The sequence below is a fragment of the Tachysurus vachellii genome, chromosome 17, assembly GCF_030014155.1.
Source record: "Tachysurus vachellii isolate PV-2020 chromosome 17, HZAU_Pvac_v1, whole genome shotgun sequence".
In the NCBI taxonomy this organism is placed as follows: domain Eukaryota; kingdom Metazoa; phylum Chordata; class Actinopteri; order Siluriformes; family Bagridae; genus Tachysurus; species Tachysurus vachellii.
Window position 1 is genome coordinate 2,832,501 of NC_083476.1, and position 21,098 is coordinate 2,853,598.

The following is a 21,098-nucleotide window of genomic DNA, read 5'->3' on the forward strand; positions in this document are numbered from 1 at the left end:
TACACCTTACACGAGCTAGCCTGGTCTCCAGCTACGCAGATGCAAAGTTAGCATAGCCACCTAGCATAGCATGCCGGCTAAAGGTGTTTTTAAGCGTTAATTTACTCACCTACAAATATGGCGATTATTTCGGTCTTTGTTATATATCCTTAAATATCCTTCTTGGAGGTCGACGTGTCAAAATACGTTATATCAAAGAGCCCAAAGACGTCCAAAGACGTTAGCATGACACGTTAGCCACCATTCACAACTAACAGCTTTGACGTGCCGTCCACGTCGCCCAGCGACCGTACACCTGGACGTAAAGCGTTCTTATTTTTATTTCGAATACACCCGCCTCCCGCACTTTGATTGGCTAATCCAAGTTCGTCATCCAATTAGAGCTCGAGTTACGAGGTGTAAGCCAATCGTTGCGCAGAAGGCGGGACTTACCCCACGACAAACAGGGAAGAAGCGACCGCGTAGTTGTAACTTGACGCTACGCGCCTTCTGCGCATGCGTAGATGTTATTCTACAAATTTGACAGGTTAGTACTTTACAATAAACAGTATAGATTATTTAAAAAAAAAAGTTCTAGGGAATTAATAAAAATTTAAAATAAGTTAAAAAAAAAACAAAAAACCCGGGATGTCATTTTATGATATTTTATAGGATTTTTCCAACATTACAGTCAGTTTTAAACTTTATTTAAATTTATTTTTATTTATTTTTGTATTTTTTTTATTTTTTAAATCAACTCGTTTTAGGAAACAATACTTTTTGTTATACTAAACTATATATTTTATTTAAAAATTGGGTAATATGGTTGTATTTTGAATTAGCAAATAACATCAGTATTATCGTGAGATCTTTAAAAGACATTGTTATAAAGAATAAATTACGTTCAATATACAGTGCAGACAGGTTTGTATGTTCAACGTGACCTTGAATATCAGTGATCGCGAGATCTGTAAAGAATAAAGAGAAATGGAATGAGAGAGAATTTTCTTTTCCCCTCAGGATGAACCTCAGGATGTTGCAGGACAATAACGCCGCTTTCTTTATCTTTAATTGGAAAGGTTCATGAGGCAGATGAAATGTTTTGATTAACATCTAGAATAAAGGTTTAAATGTAAATCAGAATGCAAAATGAAATGAAACAAATGAACAGTTTTTTGTACACCTTTATTCATAGTTATTTGTACAAAGTATATTACAATACATTAAAAACAACATTGTGTAAAATGTTTATTTTATTTCATTTTAAGCGTAAGGCACTGGCATTGCTGTCCGTTCTGGCACTTTGTTCCTGTTCACGAAACAGCGATGTTAAAAAGACACCTAACCAATAATCATCCGTTATATTATGGCAGATTGACTTTACCTATGTAACAGCTCTTTTTTTTTGTTTGTCTGTTTGTTTGTTTGTTTGTTTAAAAACACACTTTTCTGAACTTCCTTCACCGAATGAATTGATCTTCATATCTGGATCTGAATATGGCTGAATTCAGTGTTGTATGGAAAATCATGGGAAATGTTTGACACAAAAGGCAAGAAAAAAAAAAAAGACAAACACAAACAAGTCAAAGTGTGCAGAGAAAATGACACCGTTCTGATCATAGATGATCTGCTCGACTAGCGGAGACGGAAGTGCAAAAAAAAAAAAGAAAAGTAATAACATTAGTGTAAACATTATTCAGAAGTTCTCCACCTGGAAGGCATCCCACATACACCCAGTCATCCCTTAATGCCAAAAAAAAAAAGTGTTCTTGAGTATAATCCATCATGCAGCTCAAAGTCGTTAACGTGATAAAGATTCAAACCTTACAGTCGAGAGTCATGTGACAGATGAAAAATATTCACAAAGGTATATAAATTAAGAGACGTGACATCACCAGCTCCTTCTCTGCCCCGATGAAGCTGCAGGTCAGTACGTTAAAACTGAGAAAGAAACAGAACATGACCTGGGTTCGGAAGTTCGAGGCGGAGTTCAGGGCCTTAAATAAGGTTTTAAAGGTGCATTATGTAGGAACATTTCCACAGTATAACGACTGTACTTATAGTCTTAAAGAGTGTTAGTTGCTTTTTTTAAATAAAGTATGTAGTCACATTTGTAGCGTTGTCGAAGGAGGATGTCGTACATCGATATTTACACTTAAATATGTCGAGCGAATTCATTCTGCTGTATGAAAGTGTTTGAGCAGGACACCTATAGAATTCCTATATAATGCACCTTCTAAAAAAAAAAAAAAAAAGTGGAAAGATAAAATCCTGAGATATCTAGTTTGTCATGCACAGTGTAAAAAACCAGTGTTGGTCTTATTTTATTTTATTTTATTTTATGGTGAGTGGGAGAAAGTCTCTCTCACCTCCCTTTGTGAAGCTTTCTCACTGGCTCGTTCTGCTCTACAGAGCTCCTCGATCCCTAAGTGACCTTCCCTACTCCTGTCCCCCTGATCTCGGTTCATTTTCACTGGAAAGAAGGGAGCAGATCAAGTGGTCCTGGGACTAGCAGTTTTAGAGCCAAAAAAAGGAAAACAACATGGAATCTCTTCAGACGGCAGGTGGCGTCGCGGCCGTTTTCATTCCGAATTATTAAAACCGAGCTGAGCGAGTGTTTCCTTAAACCTTGTGATTCCGTAATCAGTCTCTGCATATTTAAAATCAGGACAAATATGTAGTTGTTCCTGCCTGTCTAAACATCTCGAGATTAAAGGTCTCAGAGGTTTTCAGCTATTGGTTCCTCCCTGATGCTCTCCCTAAGATCCGGCCGCTTCTGTGGCTTCTGCCGGATGCTCCGGCCTGAAGAGATGAGGTCGGCGTAACCCTGGGAGTGAGAGAAGGCGTACGTAGAGCGCCGCGAGCGACCGCCTCGTTTGAAAGTAGGAGCCCTTTTCTTCGCCTCTTCCTCCATCTCGTACTTCTTCCTGTTTCTAAGAACCTACGGGTTGAGAAGCAGATACAGACAAAACATGATGTAGCACAGAACAACGATAAGCAACGTCGATTAATTACCTACAGAAGTTGCTCAAATGATTAAATTACCGCTTTATACCTGTGCGTCTTAACACGAAGCAGAACTTAATAAATACGACAAGATTTTTCACCCTAAGCTTCGTCTTCTACATCCGAGCAATATATTACAGAATTGTAGAATGAATCATTTAAAAATCACTCGGAATAAAACTCTAATATTGGGTTTTGAATTACGTCGAATGAAGCGGTGAGTAAGAAGGAAACACTGAAAAATAGGAAACACTGTTTTTGACCAGTAACAGCAAGTGTTACACTTATTACACAATAATAATTAGGTGATTAAATAAAGGGTTTGTGTGTAATTGCACTTAATGTTGCAGAACGCTCAAACAAATCGGTTCTTGTTGTTCGCTCACCTCACCTTTTTTTCCTCTAATGAAATTACTATGATAAAAAAAAAAAAAAATGTAAAAATTGCATTATATACTAAAGTCTTAGCTTTGTTGAAAAAACTAACACTTACAGCTTTACCACTAACCATTAGAAAGCTCAGTAACAGTGGAAACCTCTTTAAATAACACTAAATCATCATCATCATCATCATCATCTCACAGAAAAGATCATCACATCAATGAAAATACTGGGAAAAGACTGTATGTCAAAACGTGTGTGTAGCTACAGCGGTTTTTTTTACATTACTAAGCATTACAATTTTGACCACATGCTTCACATCTACCTCATATATAACACACACCAGCTCTATGATGCCTAAACGTTTACTGTTCATTTACGTTTATTGTTTACTGCTGTTGTTTGTTTCTTGTTGTTCACTAACTATGTACCTCGTCTTTTAAACTAAGAACTGAAAAAGAGAAGATTTAGAGAGTTACAGGAGTTACGGCTACAGTCTGCTCGGTGCGGTCCTGAAGCCTTGTACCTTTACAGGTTAATCGTACCTTGTCTCCGTCAGTGGGCCAGATGGTCTTACAGAGGAACTGGGTACAGATGGCTGGTAGGAGGCTGATGCCCACTGTTAGAATGATGGTAAGCCACAGGTACGGCTGGCGAAGCGCGTTAGCTGCAACACCTGTGTGTGTGGGGGGGAAAATGAGCTGTTTATAATGTGGTCTAACCAACTCCTATATTTAATGCAAAATATGTAGTTAATAAATCATCAGTCCTCAGGTTTTGGCTCACATCCACATCAGCCCACATGGGAAATATTTAGGAATATAATCTGTTGCTATATTATTCTACTTTTACACCACAGATTCATTTTCCTCAAACTGCAGCTACGCTCATTTGAATACATTAACGTTTCTAAAAGAGCCAGAGGAAAGTGTTAAGATACAAATAAATAAATAAATAAATAAATAAATAAATAAATAAATAGCACGATGTTGTTGATTAGTTTATAACGACAGCACGCCTTGTGCGGTTTCATGCCTCACATATGATACGACACAAACAGTCCAGGTCCACGTGAACCGTTCGGTATCTCTCCGACAGCCGGCGAACGTTTTAATACGCCTTCGTATTTAACGGTATGAAGTTTTACACACCGGTGAATTTGAAGTACGATGGGAAGATGACGTGTATTCCTGCACTCTGGATGTCGAACATGATGCCGAAGTAAATAGCTATACTGCCCAAGACGGCGAAGCAGTTCACAAACGTCCAGTAAGATGTGTCCAGTGAGATCTGTTCGAAGACAGGAAATGACATCGAGTTACGGAGAAATAAAAAAAAAAATAAAAACAATAACAAACCAAACCTTACTGCTATTCGACACATTTTCATCACAGGATCAGATACCTGCAGGCTGACTATCATGATCAGCGAGGATGAAGTGACCACAGCCAAGGACTGATAATCGGACGGCGCCTCTCCGTCCTGACCCATCGTCTGCAGAAAAGCTCCGTACGGGATGAAGAAGATGATAAGGGATGTGAAGATGCCGTTGAAGAGGCTGATGAAGAAGTTCCTGTAATTAAACAAAGACCCTTGCTGTCCCGGAAGGTACAAACTCGGGAAGCGCAGACTCAGTTTGTCGTTCACGTCCTGCGTGTGAGACAGAAATATGCGAGTTGGAACGGAGATCTTCCTTTACAGAGGAGGTTTATGTAAGATAAAGCAGGACAACGTTAACGTCACCTGATCCAGCAGGCCGACGAGGAGGACGGGTAAACTGCTATACAACACGTTGTAAAGGGTGATGAACCAGTCTTCATAGGCAATCTAACAGATAACGAAATGACAGTCAAAGAAACGAATAGACGTTCTACACATTTCTGCACAGAAATGACATAGACAGGTCAGTGCAATGATTTGTCCCTCACTTGTGCGGAGAATCCACTGAAGAACGAGTACCAGAAGTGAACCAGGGTGAAGGCGAAGTTCTTGAAAAAGAAGAAGCGCAAGAACTTGCACATACGGATGTAGGACCAGCGGCCGTGCACCAGCAGGAGGCGCTGGAGGTACCGGAACTGAGCTAGAGCGAAGTCACTGGACATCACTGCCTGCATGCCTTCCTGCCCGCTGATGCCCACACCGATGTCTGCAGCTGCACAGCGGCAAACAGAAAAGAGACGGCGTGTTAAACGACAGGGGGTTTTGACCTGACCCGACGCCGACGTTAGATCCTAAAGGCTCGTACTCACTCTTTATCATGTTGACGTCGTTGGCTCCGTCACCGATGGACAGAGTGACGGCCTTCTTGTAGCGCTTCACCAGGCTCACCACGTTGGCCTTCTGTTTGGGGGTGACACGGCAGCAAATGACGGCGCTGCACTCACAGGCCATGTCCACAAAGTCACGCTGCCTCGTCTCCTTCTCATAGTCGTTCATTGGTTGGCCGTCCTCGTGGTTGGTGGGGGGGACGCGCTTACCGAGGCGACGCAGACGCAGGCGACGACGCTTCTTCTTTTTCTCATAAAGAATCTCGTTCTGCAGATTGGCGAGAGAGAGAGAGAGAGAGAGAGAGAGAGAGAGAGAGAGAGAGAGAGAGAGAGATAGAACGGTGATCAGTGTTGATGTTGATTCTTGTTTGTAGTTGCTAGTTTAGTGTCTTTCTCTCAGTCTGTCTCTGTCTGTCTCCATTTCTCTCTCTGTATGTCAGCCTCTCCCTCTGCCTGCCATTCTCACTGACCGAGTGAAAGACCTTTCTATTTCCACATTTGTAACTCTCTCTTTCTCACTCTGTCTGTCTGTCTGTCCATCTTTAATTCTATCTCTCAATCAACCTTTCTTTATTTCTCTCTATCTTTAGCTGTCAATCTGTCCATCTCCATCTCTTTCATTCTCGGCCATGACTGTCACTCTGTTGTCCCTCTGTCTTTCTGTCACTCTGTGTGTCTCCATTTCAGTCTCATTCCTTCTCTCTCTCGCTCTTGTGGATATCAAAGCAAAAGTTGCTTTCTCTCTGTCTATTATGCTCTCTGTCTCTCTCTCTCGCTCTGTCTGTCTCTCTCTCTCTCGCTCTGTCTGTCTCTCTCTCTCTCGCTCTGTCTGTCTCTCTCTCTCTCGCTCTGTCTGTCTCTCTCTCTCGCTCTGTCTGTCTCTCTCTCTCTCGCTCTGTCTGTCTCTCTCTCTCGTGCTCGGTCTGTCTCTCGCTCTCTCTCTCTCGCTCTGTCTCCCTCTCTCTCTCTCTCTCTCTCTCTCTCTCGCTCTGTCCGTCTCTCTCTCTCTCTCGCTCTGTCCGTCTCTCTCTCTCTCGCTCTGTCCGTCTCTCTCTCTCTCGCTCTGTCCGTCTCTCTCTCTCTCGCTCTGTCCGTCTCTCTCTCTCTCGCTCTGTCCGTCTCTCTCTCTCTCTCGCTCTGTCCGTCTCTCTCTCTCTCGCTCTGTCCGTCTCTCTCTCGCTCGCTCGGTCTCTCTCTCTCGCTCGCTCGGTCTCTCTCTCTCGGTCTCTCTCTCTCGCTCGCTCCCTAAACAAAATTAGGGACATTTTCACACACATCAATGTTGTTGGCGTTGATTTTCCTAAAACTCTCGAAGCAGTTCCTCTTATACCACAGAAATCTGCGAAAGCTACGAATTTTTATCTATCGATGAATGACAAATTCTGCTTCTTTTTATTCCTTTTATTACTTCCAGTTAGACCTTACATTATAGCAGCTACAAGCACTCATTCCCTCACTAGCCTCCTTTTTTTTCTCTCTATTGCCTTCTATTTATTTCTCTCTATTTAAATAAGATGGAAAATATAAGCTCCTCGTTTGCCCGAGCGAGAACCTGAAAGAGACCAGGGTTATGTCCGACTGTCTCTCTCTCGCTCGCTCGGTCTCTCTCTCTCGCTCGCTCTGTCTCTCTCTAGCTCGCTCCGTCTCTCTCTCATTCGCTCTGTCTCTGTCTCTCTCTCTCACTCTCTCTTTCTCTCTGTCTCTCTGTCACTAATAAACAAGAAACTCTGACATGCTGATTGAAGTTTCTCCTCTTACCAGCCAACCTCCTGTAATAATGAGAGCGTTCTTGCCAGGTTCAGGGAAAAATGGCTCCTGGGACTTTTTTGTGCGCGCCGATCCTGTCTCGTTCCTCCGGTTTGCCTGTCTCTCTGAAAGCTTCTGACTATAAGGACGAAAAGACAGAAATGACAAGCTAGGTAAGACATCTCACTCTTTCCTTTTCTCTCTCTCTCACACACACAGAAAAGAAACGACTTACTTCACGTCCTCTCCATAGTGAATATTCATGTCATCCGTCAGCAGCTCACAAGAGTATCCAATGTTCTCAGCGGTCTCTGTTAAACCAACAAACGCTCATTACACAACACACTAAACTACAAACACTTTCCACAAATGTTCTGTCAGCTGGACAACAACCTTTCTTGTCCCCAGTTAGAACCCAGATTTTGATCTGTGCCCTGGCCAGGTTGGCGATGGTCTCAGGAACTCCATCTTGCAGCTTGTCTTCGATGGCTGTCGCACCGATCATCTATACAAACAAAGAGACCAAACAAAGTCCTCTGAGAAATTGAATTCTGTGTCTTGTCTGTCTGTGTGTGAGGTTTTAAATTCATTTTTAATATATGCGGCATCGTTATGATCCATAACGCCTCGTGACCGAAGTAAAACGAACTCACACCTCGGTGTCGTGAGAATGTGGTGGAAAATAAAGCGGTGCACGAAATGTACAACTTCAAAACAACGTGTTTACCATCAGGTCGGTCTCGATGAGCTCGTACACGGCATCCAGAGCCTCTTCCCTGTTTGACATGGACACGCTGGCCTCCTTGTGTTTCTTAGCCCACGATTCAAACTCCTCTTCGGTGATGTCTTTATAGCACAGACACAACGTCCTCAGAGTCTCGTTGGCAAAACCCTACAAAATATATGACGGCGGGTAAATTTCAAAACTTAGACTTGAGTGTCTTGAGATCTGCAGAAGAATTCGTCAATGATGATCCTATAGACCGGATTTGCAGCCATAATCATCTCTGACCTGATATGTCAACTTTTGTATTATTTAATATGTCGTATGCAAGGAATATGAGATCAGACTAACTTCCAGAGCCGTTTCTGTGGTGTCTTGGTGCAGGGTGGAAGGACTGAGGCGCTGGTAGATCACCGTATCGGCTCCTTTACAATACAGCCGGATTCGTCCGTCAGGAAGCCGCACTGAATAGAAAAAAAAAAAAAAACACAAAGAGTTTTTCTAGAGCATTAAAACAAAATTAGGGACATTTTCACACACATCAATGTTGTTGGTGTTGATTTTCCTAAAACTCTCGAAGCAGTTCCTCTTATACCACAGAAATCTGCGAAAGCTACGAATTTTTATCTATCGATGAATGACAAATTCTGCTTCTTTTTATTCCTTTTATTACTTCCAGTTAGAACTTACATTATAGCAGCTACAAGCACTCATTCCCTCACTAGCCTCCTTTTTTTTCTCTCTATTGCCTTCTATTTATTTCTCTCTATTTAAATAAGATGGAAAATATAAGCTCCTCGTTTGCCCGAGCGAGAACCTGAAAGAGACCAGGGTTATGTCCGACGCCGGAGACACCTTCCGTACACGCAGAAAACAGCATGTCAACAAAACACGCACCTTTTTTTTCCTGCTTACACAAAAGGGATCACGGTGAAAGTCGACGCAAGCTGTTACCGTAGAAACAACGACGTACTAATCCGAGTTCTTTATAACATAAAGAAGCGCTTTCTGACCAATCACGATGGAGAATTCAACAACGTCTCAGTGCTACAGACAGATTTTTCCAAAGAAATCTCCAGCTCCGTGTTTTTCGTTATGAGGCAACCCCTAAAACAGTATCAGGTTGACAGTGATTTAAAGTCACAGCAGGCTCCGAGTGGTTTTGGCTGGTGTGGGTTCATAAGGGCGACAGCGCAAGTGCTGTGAAAATACTTTGGCTTCAAAGCAAATAAGCCTGGCAAGCCAAAACATACCAGCAGGTCAGTATGCAAAAGATTCTACAGAGCAGAACAGACCCTGGGTGTCGAAAACCGACACGTTTTGCGCACAAAAGGTCGACATTTTTAAGTTTACTTTGTTAGCAGCGGCGGAAGAAGAAAGAAAAAAAAAAAAAAAAAAAAAGCACTCACAGACAACAGACATGCGTTTCCGGTCGCTGTTGAAGTCGAGGAGAGCGAGCATCTCGTACGTGGCCTCTTTTCCCATCTCGCTGATGGTGATGGTGTCCTGCGTGCGTGACAGGAACACAAAGCCGAAGCAGCGAGCCGCTGTGACCAAAGCGCCTTCGTCTGGAGATGCGGCCTGGTACACCAGTTCACCTGAGGAGGAACACGGTGATCGTTACAATCGGACGCGTCACGTGATTATACGATCCGATGGAAATCTGCACGAGCGACAGACGGATCTGAGGGGTATCTCCCTTATAAAGTTAAGACTTTCTCACCATCCTTCCACTCCGCCATAACAGTATGGCACAGCGAGAGCAGCTTGAAGAACTCCAGCATGTCTGGGTCGCTTTTGGAGCGCATGAGGGAAACAAGGTGACTGTCGGTGAACTGGAACTTTCTGTCTACGTACTTGTTCCAGCTGAAGTCAACCGGCTGCAGAGGGAGAATTTAAATAGATCATCAGGCACCAAAACACTTTAGGACTGTAGGGCAATGTAAAAGGTTCTAACAGTCACTTGAGTGTATGCAGTATTAGGAAAGTAAGGAGATGCTCAGTACATTTGGACGATCCTGAGGCACCCCGTCTTTATTTGTCGGAGTTCCTGTAGATGGGACGAAAGGAGGGAAGTTATTGCATAAAACTCAAAGGAAGGAATAATAATATGTGATGTGTTCCTATAGAAAATAATCAGGGTGCTGAGATACTGGAGAAATAACTACATTATTATTATCATACACACACACACACACACGCGCTCTCTCACACACGCGCTCTCTCACACACGCGCTCTCTCACACACGCGCTCTCTCACACACGCGCTCTCTCACACACGCGCTCTCTCACACACGCGCTCTCTCACACGCGCGCTCTCACTCACACGCGCTCTCACTCACACGCGCTCTCACTCACACGCGCTCTCACTCACACGCGCTCTCACTCACACGCGCTCTCACTCACACGCGCTCTCACTCACACGCGCTCTCACTCACACGCGCTCTCACTCACACGCGCTCACTCTCACACGCGCTCACTCTCACACGCGCTCACTCTCACACGCGCTCACTCTCACACGCGCTCACTCTCACACGCGCTCACTCACACGCGCTCACTCACACGCGCTCACTCTCACACGCGCTCACTCTCACACGCGCTCACTCTCACACGCGCTCACTCTCACACGCGCTCACTCTCACACGCGCTCACTCTCACACGCGCTCACTCTCACACGCGCTCACTCTCACACGCGCTCACTCTCACACGCGCTCACTCTCACACGCGCTCACTCTCACACGCGCTCACACTCACACGCGCTCTCACTCACACGCGCTCTCACTCACACGCGCTCTCACTCACACGCGCTCTCACTCACACGCGCTCTCACTCACACGCGCTCTCACTCACACGCGCTCTCACTCACACGCGCTCTCACTCACACGCGCTCTCACTCACACGCGCTCTCACTCACACGCGCTCTCACTCACACGCGCTCACTCTCACACGCGCTCACTCTCACACGCGCTCACTCTCACACGCGCTCACTCTCACACGCGCTCACTCTCACACGCGCTCACTCTCACACGCGCTCACTCTCACACGCGCTCACTCTCACACGCGCTCACTCTCACACGCGCTCACTCTCACACACGCTCACTCTCACACACACACACACACTCACTACACATGTAATCCCTCTGTGACGCTGTCATACTCATACCGTATGTTTTCCCACTGATGGTGCACTTCTTGAAGGCCATGATGTTTTGTGTCAGAGTGCCCGTCTTGTCCGAGAAGATGTACTCGATCTGGCCGAGTTGCTCGTTCAGGGTGGTGGTGCGAGCTTTGGCTGGAGTGTCCTTCTCAGCGTAGTACATCTGGAGATCCCAGTTTATAAACTTACTCTGGCCCAGACGAATCACCTCCACACTGAGAGAGAAAGAGAGCAAGAGAGAGAGTGAGAGAGAGAGAGAGAGAGAGAGAGAGGGGAAAACAGCTAATGATGAATATCAGAAGCTAAAGTTCAGTAATGTGTAAGTAATAATAACCATTGGCGTGTGAAGTTATAAGAAAACAATCAACAAAAGGTTTACATGTTTTTATTTATTAATTTATTTATGTTTAACCTTCTCTAAGCACCACGCCCATTAATTTGCGATCTCTGTACACCCATTTAAAAGAGGATCTACTTTATTATTTATCGTCATAAAAGTTGAATTTATTTGAAAAAAATTGCTAGAAAAAAGGTCAAATCAAACTTCTGCTAAAACATGTGCACTAATACTGCAGTTATAAGCCATACTGATGTATTTCTTCTTCCATTTCACATGTAGAAGTTAAAAAGATAGATTTAAATGTATCTACCTAACATAGAGGGAGATGGGGACCATGGTGTTGAGGACAATGATGTAGCCCCAGAAGGTGAGGAAGCCTCTGTAGGAGGACGACTGGTTTTGCCCATCGTACAGATACCAGGCTTTACCGCCGATGGCCTCGTACCAAAACGTGTGTCCGATCGCCAAGCCGGCACAGATCAGGATCAGCATCACGAAGATCTACACACAGCCCAGACAGCATCCGGTTAACTCTCTGATCATGAATCGGCACAGAGAGAAGCAGCTTGTGCTCGTTCGTTCGTTACGACGTCTTACCGTGTACACCATGTAATTCATAAGGTTATCTATCTTGGTGCGTTTGAACCTGGTCTTTCCGCCGTTCCTCATAATCTTAGTGTCAGCTCCTGCATCAGGAATAAGACACAAGTTTATCTAGGTACAACTTTGCCTTAGAATGTTTAAATATCTTGAATAGTGCAAGTTATCCGAACCTGCGAATATGACGATTCCGCGGCATTCCTCCGTGTTTCGGATCGTGCAGCCTCTGAGCAGCATGTTATCCAGATCTAGTGGGTATTCCTCCTTCCTCCATCTCATCGTGCCTGTGAACTTATCCAAGCGATTATTCGGTTCCTCGCAAATGATCATGGCTGCAAGAGAGATGCAAAGGAGCGAGAGAAGCGAGACAAGACACTTTAGGATAGAGGTGAGTGAGAAACAGGACACAAACCGCGAGGATAAACCTCACGTAAACAATTCCAGCAAGGTCACACACTGACACAGCAGGGTTTTTACTCTACGGTAATAGAAATGAATCTAGTAACATTAAGATGCTCTCAGTGTCGGTGGCAAAACAAGCAGATCAAAAGCAGTGTTTACCATCAAACTCTGACAGCTGTCTGTCCTCCTGCAGCGTCTCATGAGTCACTTTTAAACCCATCTTAAACTTCAGATTCGTCTCACTAGGGAGAAAAAAAAAAATACATTTGAAAAACAAAAAAACAAAAATTCCACAACAGAACAGTACAATGAATTTATTCGACCGTATGCCCAATTCTTTTCTTTTTAGAAATGCACTGGCTCTGTAAACAGGATCGGTTTTGCACGGCAGCATCGTTTATTTTGTCCAGTCATGTTGTTGTCTGAAGCATGACGACATCGAGCTGCGGCCGCCCGGGTTGTCAATTAAAGGTTACGAATGCAGAAATTAGCTTTTGTCTAATCACTGAAACCAAAGATGGGCCGATGAAGGAAAGCCAATATTGACCGTTCGGTTTTTCGTGCAGCAGAATGGAACGGTGAAATATTATACTGAAAACATCCCGTGTTTAAAAGGCAGGAAAAAAACAACAGAGACTTGTGTCGTAAATTTTTCCCTTGTCGGGTATTTAAAACACCCTCAAATCAAACATGTCAATTTGTCCAAGATCAGTGTGAGCATACATGTGTGTTTTGTTTAAACAGCATCATTAAAACTAAAATAATACATGTTCATATACTGGGTTTAACTCTCTCTCCCTCCCTCTCTCTCTCTCTCTCTATCTATCTATCTATCTATCTATCTACAAACTAGTCACCTAGAACGTTGATGGAATGTATAATAATTTATATTACAATTATATATTATGTATTTTTATATATATATATATATATATATATATATATATATATATATATATATATATTTATATTTATATACACATACACACACACACACACACACTTCCTTTAATGTTCTCAGTGTCTTTATTTTGTCTAGTATTAAACATGAAGACTCCCCTTTTAGCACAAATGTATTTCTAAGAGCATAAACAGAGCAGTGACGTGCATCTTGTTCTGTATTTATTTTACTTTGTTAAGTGTTTAACACGCCCTCAAATCAAACATTTGTCCATTTAGCTAACATCGGACAGATCCTAAACACCATCCAGGCACAGCAGTGTTCTGTTTAAGCAACATAATGCATCAATTATAGCAATGTGTAGCAATGAGTCATGTGTTATTAATGTGGTATAAAGGAGTTGTTTTTTAAAACAGACATGTTTCTTAACAGAGTCAGAACTGTTCTTAACAGAGTCAGAGCTGTTCTTAACAGAGTCAGGACTGTCTTTAACAGAGTCAGAGCTGTCTTTTCTTAACAGAGTCAGAACTGTTCTTAACAGAGTCAGAGCTGTTCTTAACAGAGTCAGAGCTGTCTTTAACAGAGTCAGAGCTGTCTTTTCTTAACAGAGTCAGAGCTGTCTTTATCAGAGTCAGAGCTGTCCTCAACAGAGTCAGAGCTGTCCTCAACAGAGTCAGAGCTGTCCTCAACAGAGTCAGAGCTGTTCTTAACAGAGTCAGGACTGTCTTTATCAGAGTCAGTGTTGTTCTTAACAGAGTCAGGACTGTCTTTAACAGAGTCAGAGCTGTCTTTTCTTAACAGAGTCAGAGCTGTCTTTTCTTAACAGAGTCAGAGCTGTCTTTTCTTAACAGAGTCAGAGCTGTCTTTTCTTAACAGAGTCAGAGCTGTCTTTATCAGAGTCAGGACTGTCTTTATCAGAGTCAGTGTTGTTCTTAACAGAGTCAGGACTGTCTTTAACAGAGTCAGAGCTGTCTTTTCTTAACAGAGTCAGAGCTATCTTTTCTTAACAGAGTCAGAGCTGTCTTTTCTTAACAGAGTCAGAGCTGTCTTTTCTTAACAGAGTCAGTGTTGTTCTTAACAGAGTCAGAACTGTCTTTAACAGAGTCAGAACTGTCTTTAACAGAGTCAGAGCTGTTCTTAACAGAGTCAGAGCTGTCTTTAACAGAGTCAGAGCTGTCTTTAACAGAGTCAGAGCTGTTCTTAACAGAGTCAGAACTGTCTTTAACAGAGTCAGAGCTGTTCTTAACAGAGTCAGAGCTGTCTTTAACAGAGTCAGAGCTGTTCTTAACAGAGTCAGAGCTGTCTTTAACAGAGTCAGAGCTGTTCTTAACAGAGTCAGAGCTGTTCTTAACAGAGTCAGAGCTGTTCTTAACAGAGTCAGAACTGTCTTTAACAGAGTCAGAGCTGTTCTTAACAGAGTCAGAGCTGTCTTTAACAGAGTCAGAGCTGTTCTTAACAGAGTCAGAGCTGTCTTTAACAGAGTCAGAGCTGTCTTTAACAGAGTCAGAGCTGTTCTTAACAGAGTCAGAGCTGTCTTTAACAGAGTCAGAGCTGTTCTTAACAGAGTCAGAGCTGTCTTTAACAGAGTCAGAGCTGTTCTTAACAGAGTCAGAGCTGTTCTTAACAGAGTCAGAGCTGTTCTTAACAGAGTCAGAGCTGTTCTTAACAGAGTCAGAACTGTCTTTAACAGAGTCAGAGCTGTTCTTAACAGAGTCAGAGCTGTCTTTAACAGAGTCAGAGCTGTTCTTAACAGAGTCAGAGCTGTCTTTAACAGAGTCAGAGCTGTCTTTAACAGAGTCAGAGCTGTTCTTAACAGAGTCAGAGCTGTCTTTAACAGAGTCAGAGCTGTTCTTAACAGAGTCAGAGCTGTCTTTAACAGAGTCAGAGCTGTTCTTAACAGAGTCAGAGCTGTCTTTAACAGAGTCAGAGCTGTCTTTAACAGAGTCAGAGCTGTTCTTAACAGAGTCAGAGCTGTCTTTAACAGAGTCAGAGCTGTTCTTAACAGAGTCAGAGCTGTCTTTAACAGAGTCAGAGCTGTTCTTAACAGAGTCAGAGCTGTCTTTAACAGAGTCAGAGCTGTTCTTAACAGAGTCAGAGCTGTCTTTAACAGAGTCAGAGCTGTCTTTAACAGAGTCAGAGCTGTTCTTAACAGAGTCAGAGCTGTCTTTAACAGAGTCAGAGCTGTTCTTAACAGAGTCAGAGCTGTCTTTAACAGAGTCAGAGCTGTTCTTAACAGAGTCAGAGCTGTTCTTAACAGATTTGATCTTAAAAAAGTCTGAGTTGTTCTGAGGGAGTCTGAGTGATTTTAAGAGAACTGTTCTTAATAGAGTCATTTTTAAGGAGTTGTTTTTAAATTTCATTGGTTTGCTCACCGTAAACGAGAATGTCAAAATGTCTCTTAGACAATGTGTGTTTTAGGGGGATTAATAATAATAACGCCGGTTTGTAAACAAAGGAGAAATGATGGATTGCAAACAGAAATGAACATAAGCAGGAGTTTCTTACCCATCCAGTTCTGCTGTCTCTACATAACACAGGCTGTTTGGCTCAGAGCTGGACAATAACAAAATGTCAGCCTACACAAGGTAAATGAAAGGAATGTAAAATGAAACCATGGATGAAACAAGCAAATAGATGTAGAATCAAAGAAAATGTGGGCTAAAAAAAAAAGCACAAACAATGTTGGAATATGAGATTAAAAACACAAAAAAAAAAAAAAAAACAGGTTTTGCCGGATCCTACAACCTGTAGAGTGAATAAAGTGTCTTACAGGAATGAAGTCGTTTTTCTTTAATCGGACCACGTCACCAACTTGAATGTCCATCCACTTGGCTTCCTGAAAGCTGGAGTGAAATAACACGGCTTTAACACGTGGCAAGAAAGCCAATCATTCTGGAGCTGACTCTACTCATCATTCTCGTGAGTCTTTAATGAATTCCTTAGCTCTAAGTCACCAACCTGCCATTAAGAAGCACCTCACACTTCCTGTTGTTGATCTCTTTATCTAACCTGTGGCGAGCCTGTGAGCAAAACACAGAACTTCACGTTAAAACCCGCCGAAGCTTCACGGTTCATCGTTTGGGTGTGAATCCTCTTCGTTGACATATAAAAAGACATGCAGGCGTTTTTACATACCAGGTCATCCATCAGATCTTTGATGGCGGTGATGCCGAGCACCAGAACCAGAGGCACTAAGGTGGTATACCAGGGCAGCGTGGAGATTTGGGGAATGATCTGTTTAAAACAAAAACAATGCAATAAGGATGTTTTTATTCAAACATGAACTTAATATACAATCAGAAATCCCTTCGTTAGCCGACTTTTTTTAACTAGAATCTTTATTACGCTAAGGTTACAGCATCACTGATTATAGTCATCGGACATAGTAACGGGCGATATAAACGATATGCGATATAAACGATACAAAATTGGCCTACGATAGAGATTTAAATTCTATTGCACTATCGCGATAATGCATGTTGATGTCTACCCGCAATCTACCCGCGAAATTTAGAGCCACGAGCTGCAGCCGGCTGCAACGAATCATCATATTCGTCATCTTGAATAAACATGGCTGAAAACGTCAGCGAAACAGAGGAGCTCGTGAAAAAGACCGGTTCAACATCTATTATTTGGACTTGGTTTGGATTTAAGCCGTCCGACGAGCAGCAGAAAAATATAGAGAGTGTATAGTGTAGAGTGTGTGGGGCAAAAGTTAAGAGCTAACAGCTAAGAGCTAATTCACAGTGTCCGTTCCTTTATTAACAAGACACCAGTTTTAATTTCATTAGGAGAACAAAATGTTTAAAACCAAATGCGTTCCCTCGGCTGCAGGTTTGAAATATGTTTTTATTTAAAGTATCTCTGCATTTACACAAAATAATTTTCTTTGCCTAATTAATACTGGAAGTATTTTCAGTACAGTGTATGTTCCTTAACTAAAAAGACACCAGTTTTTCTGTTCTCTGCAACTTGGGTGGCATTTAAGAACCAAGGACTTAAACTAAGTATTTGTGCCTTTTTAGAAGGAAAGATTTTTATTTATCTGCAACATTTTGTTGTATAATTACAGTTTTGCTTTTGCACAATAACATGTTCTCAAAACGACATACGTTTCTTTATTTCTTAAAAAAAAAATACATTTAGCAGTTTGGCTTTCCTAAGGGTCTGTGTAACCTGTTCTGAAATATAATTATTATAATTATTATAATTATAATTATTAAAAGTAACCGGTTCTATTATGATTTATATATCGCAATATATATCGTTATCGCAAGAGGCTGCAATGTATATCGCAATACGGATTTTAGGCCATATCGCCCATCCCTAATTGGACATTTATTGTACAGACTTTATTTGTCGTTAAAGTGTCTTTGAGTCTTTAAATTCCAACAAAGGAAGGTGACGTGATTTGTTCTATTTATATATAAAAAAAAAAAACGTAAACTTTGGAATTTCTTTTACACAAATTAAGTTTGAATTTGAGAAAGTCTGAGAAATCGACTTGGACATGTTTATGATTGGACACTTTTACTGAAATCTTTGACTCTAGTTCATTTCTCTGCCTCGGTCACTTATAATTAAAGGCTATTTGTTCTGCGTAAAAAAAAAAAATTAAAAAATTAAAAAAAAAATGTTAAGTATGGACTGGCTTCATACCTGCAGGATCAGCAAGATGAGGAAGTAAAAGTTGGCTGCTCTTTTAAACTGCTCGAATAGGTTCAGGGGCAGGAAGGTGATGAAGTTGTATTTATAGGTCCTGATTCCGTTTCCCTGAAATAACAATGACACAAACGTCACAAAGATATTTTTCTCTTAGAAACTTGAGCTTGTGTACGAATTTGATTTGTATAATTCAGTCCACGTAAAGGACATAAAGTGCTTGGAGTCTTCCTGATACAGCTGAGTCAGAGTGACTTTAGTGTCAGCGGGATTTTTAGGGCAGACAGCGATCACGGAAATGATAAACCGATCCAGTTAAACAGGAAGCAGAAGCCTAAAATAATCACTCCCTGTCTGCATTTACAGTATATCTTTTATCTATAGAGAAACAAAATCCATTACTATGTGAAAGTCTATTTACACAGTATTATAAATTAATGTATAATTCTAATAAATCAGATCACAATAATTACTCATTAATCCCGGTTGTGTATTAAACATATTAGAATGTAATTATTCTTCTTTGCCTAAATAAGACTGGCACCTGTTTCAAAATCAGTGCTGCTGTGTCCGTGTTTTATTATAAAGGAACAGGTTTTGTCACATTTCTCCTTTCCTCTCCTCTATGCTCCTCTTCACTCCTCTATGCTCCTCTTCACTCCTCTATGCTCCTCTTCACTCCTCTCCACCCCTCTATGCTCCTCTCCACCCCTCTATGCTCCTCTTCACTCCTCTCCACCCCTCTATGCTCCTCTCCACTCCTTTTCACTACTTTATGCTCCTCTCCACCCCTCTATGCTCCTCTAAGCTCCTCTCCACTCCTCTATGCTCCTCTCCCCTCCTCTCCGCTCCTCTAAGCTCCTCTATGCTCCTCTCCACTCCTCTATGCTCCTCTCCACTCCTCTATGCTCCTCTATGCTCCTCTATGCTCCTCTCCGCTCCTCCATGCTTCTCTATGCACCTCTCCTCTCCTTTCCTTTCTTCTGTGGCTTACGTTTTAACCCACCCTCATGTGTGCACTTACAGAGTACTTGCTCTTCTTGAAGCACAGAAATGTCTTCTTCTGGAATTCTGGAAGTTTGCAGAAATCCCTGTCATTTACTTTGACCTTCCATCCGGCTTCTGCTATCCAAGAAGAGAGAACAACGAGTGAAAACGGTAAACAGTAAAAGTGTAAACGTTAAACATTTAAACCAAGGACCCTCTCATTCTTGGTGATTATTATAGGCTGAAAACAATGATTCTGTCCGAAACGTCTGATTCTGACATCCCCACGGTAACGGTGCTTGAATTTGTATGAAATCGCTCGGTTAAATTTGGACCTATTTAGGATCTGCAAGCTTTCTGAACCACTTTTGGTGTCTACGCCATGAATAATAGCTGTAAATAAGATTACTGGCTCTTACAAGTGAGTCTTGAAAGAAACAGACACTAACCGGGGGGTTCTGGTGCCGGGACGGCCGGCTGCTGCACCTCTACTTCCTCGGGCTCTATCTCGTCATCGGTCTCGTCATCGCTGTATGGCATCACCTCATCATCGGGCGTCAGCGACTCCTCAGAGTCCACACGTGGGCGACTCATCTTGAACGGTTACACGCTGTAGACTGGGAGAAGGAGTGAGAGGAACAAAATATTATTTCATGATACCTATGTACATTTCTATGCATGACAATGTAAATGTATCACTAATAAAACAGCGGTACTTTCACGTTTAAAAATACACTTCAAACACACACACACACGTATATGTTCTGTCGAATCAAAGATATTGTTTTTTATTTTTAATACTAAAAATTGAGCTCAGCGATATTTTTAAGATCTGCAAAATAAACTAAATAAATTAACAATAAAAGAAGAATAAAAATTATTATTTTTAAATATATGGTCAGTGAAAAAGACAGCGATGAAAGATATTTTTACTATTTTTACTGTATCTACAAAAAAGCTCCATAATATCATAAGATTTATTAAGAACTTCAAAATATTTTAAATTACCAGTGAAAAATACTTAAAATCTTGAAAAAATCCTTTTTAAAGATTCAGTAAAAAAGAAATTTATTTAAATCAACAATTTCTAGTGACGGTTTGTGATTTTTATATGCAAATATTTTCATTTGATATTTTTATTTTACCTCAAAAAAATAAATGAACACTGAAAATTAGGGTTTTTTTTTTATTCTTAACATCAATTCAAAACAATCTGCTTAATATCAGAATTTATAATTGTTCTTGTAAAAATATACCAATTGACAGGAAAGCGTTAATGAAAAAGACGAGTGAACAAGCTACGTAAATACAACGCTAATGTAAGATACGAAGAAAAATACTGCAAGAACTTTGAAGATGAAATCAGAATTCATGCAAATAAACAAACAAACAAACAAATAAATAAATACAGAAGGCTAACGTGTTAAACAGCAATGCTTGAGGATCATTAGTCAAACTGAATGTTTACTTGTAGATGATGCAACACGATTTTGACGACGCAACTTTCTTATCTCCGAAGTCCCGGGGTTGTGTAATAACACAAACAAACCCGAGCAGAAGCCTGAAACCAGATTAACACCATGACTCATCTTGTTTAAGCCTCTAACACACGTTCGTTTAAGTCTAACTTGAAATGACGTTCTTCTAAACACTCTTTCAGTGTTGAGAAACACGATGCAAATAAAGCAGTGACCGGGGCAGGTTCTGCATATATGTAAAATGGTGACGCAATGAGCTGCTGCTTTCTGAGCTTTCGTTTCTGCATAAATTAGCATTGCATTGCATCGCATCCCATCTGCCGTGGGAAATTCTAATACCCTGGTCTCGCGTTACATCCCTGTAGAGTGCTACACTCCTCACCTGGGCTGTTTATAGGTCTCTTTAATGGTTTTTAACAGTTAAAACGTTGCAAAAATGAAGCGATCTGATCTCAGCGTCCGGACGCA

The 21,098-nt window shown here is 41.7% G+C and overlaps 2 protein-coding genes across 6 annotated transcripts in view; both read right to left on the reverse strand.

Annotated features, from left to right (window-relative positions):
• Window positions 1–284, reverse strand: part of dym (dymeclin) — a 73,951-nt gene extending 73,667 nt beyond the window's left edge. For all 3 annotated transcript variants that reach the window (XR_009649745.1, XM_060890318.1, XM_060890317.1), the window contains exon 1: window positions 110–284. The gene's annotated coding sequence lies outside the window, so the exon portion shown is untranslated. The remainder of the gene's footprint in view (window positions 1–109) is intronic.
• An 861-nt stretch (window positions 285–1,145) lies between these two features.
• Window positions 1,146–21,098, reverse strand: part of atp8b1 (ATPase phospholipid transporting 8B1) — a 31,017-nt gene continuing 11,064 nt past the window's right edge. Inside the window, exons 2-28 of one of the 3 annotated variants that reach the window (XM_060890738.1) lie at window positions 19,606–19,769; window positions 19,190–19,288; window positions 18,163–18,276; window positions 16,639–16,737; window positions 16,462–16,523; window positions 16,274–16,346; window positions 16,009–16,079; window positions 12,762–12,844; window positions 12,374–12,532; window positions 12,198–12,286; window positions 11,911–12,101; window positions 11,267–11,475; window positions 10,110–10,153; window positions 9,827–9,983; window positions 9,513–9,701; window positions 8,455–8,567; window positions 8,107–8,271; window positions 7,773–7,884; window positions 7,615–7,690; window positions 7,392–7,518; window positions 5,616–5,901; window positions 5,295–5,518; window positions 5,110–5,193; window positions 4,771–5,016; window positions 4,518–4,656; window positions 3,912–4,042; window positions 1,146–2,920 (exon numbers count right to left, since the gene is read on the reverse strand). In XM_060890738.1, coding sequence (XP_060746721.1) covers window positions 2,699–2,920; window positions 3,912–4,042; window positions 4,518–4,656; window positions 4,771–5,016; window positions 5,110–5,193; window positions 5,295–5,518; window positions 5,616–5,901; window positions 7,392–7,518; window positions 7,615–7,690; window positions 7,773–7,884; window positions 8,107–8,271; window positions 8,455–8,567; window positions 9,513–9,701; window positions 9,827–9,983; window positions 10,110–10,153; window positions 11,267–11,475; window positions 11,911–12,101; window positions 12,198–12,286; window positions 12,374–12,532; window positions 12,762–12,844; window positions 16,009–16,079; window positions 16,274–16,346; window positions 16,462–16,523; window positions 16,639–16,737; window positions 18,163–18,276; window positions 19,190–19,288; window positions 19,606–19,746 — 3,705 coding nt within the window. In that variant the 5' untranslated portion in view covers window positions 19,747–19,769 and the 3' untranslated portion in view covers window positions 1,146–2,698. Of the gene's footprint in view, window positions 2,921–3,911; window positions 4,043–4,517; window positions 4,657–4,770; window positions 5,017–5,109; window positions 5,194–5,294; window positions 5,519–5,615; window positions 5,902–7,391; window positions 7,519–7,614; window positions 7,691–7,772; window positions 7,885–8,106; window positions 8,272–8,454; window positions 8,568–9,512; window positions 9,702–9,826; window positions 9,984–10,109; window positions 10,154–11,266; window positions 11,476–11,910; window positions 12,102–12,197; window positions 12,287–12,373; window positions 12,533–12,761; window positions 12,845–16,008; window positions 16,080–16,273; window positions 16,347–16,461; window positions 16,524–16,638; window positions 16,738–18,162; window positions 18,277–19,189; window positions 19,291–19,601; window positions 19,770–21,098 lie in introns of all 3 variants that reach the window. The other 2 variants (XM_060890737.1, XM_060890736.1) reach the window with 2 other exon arrangements.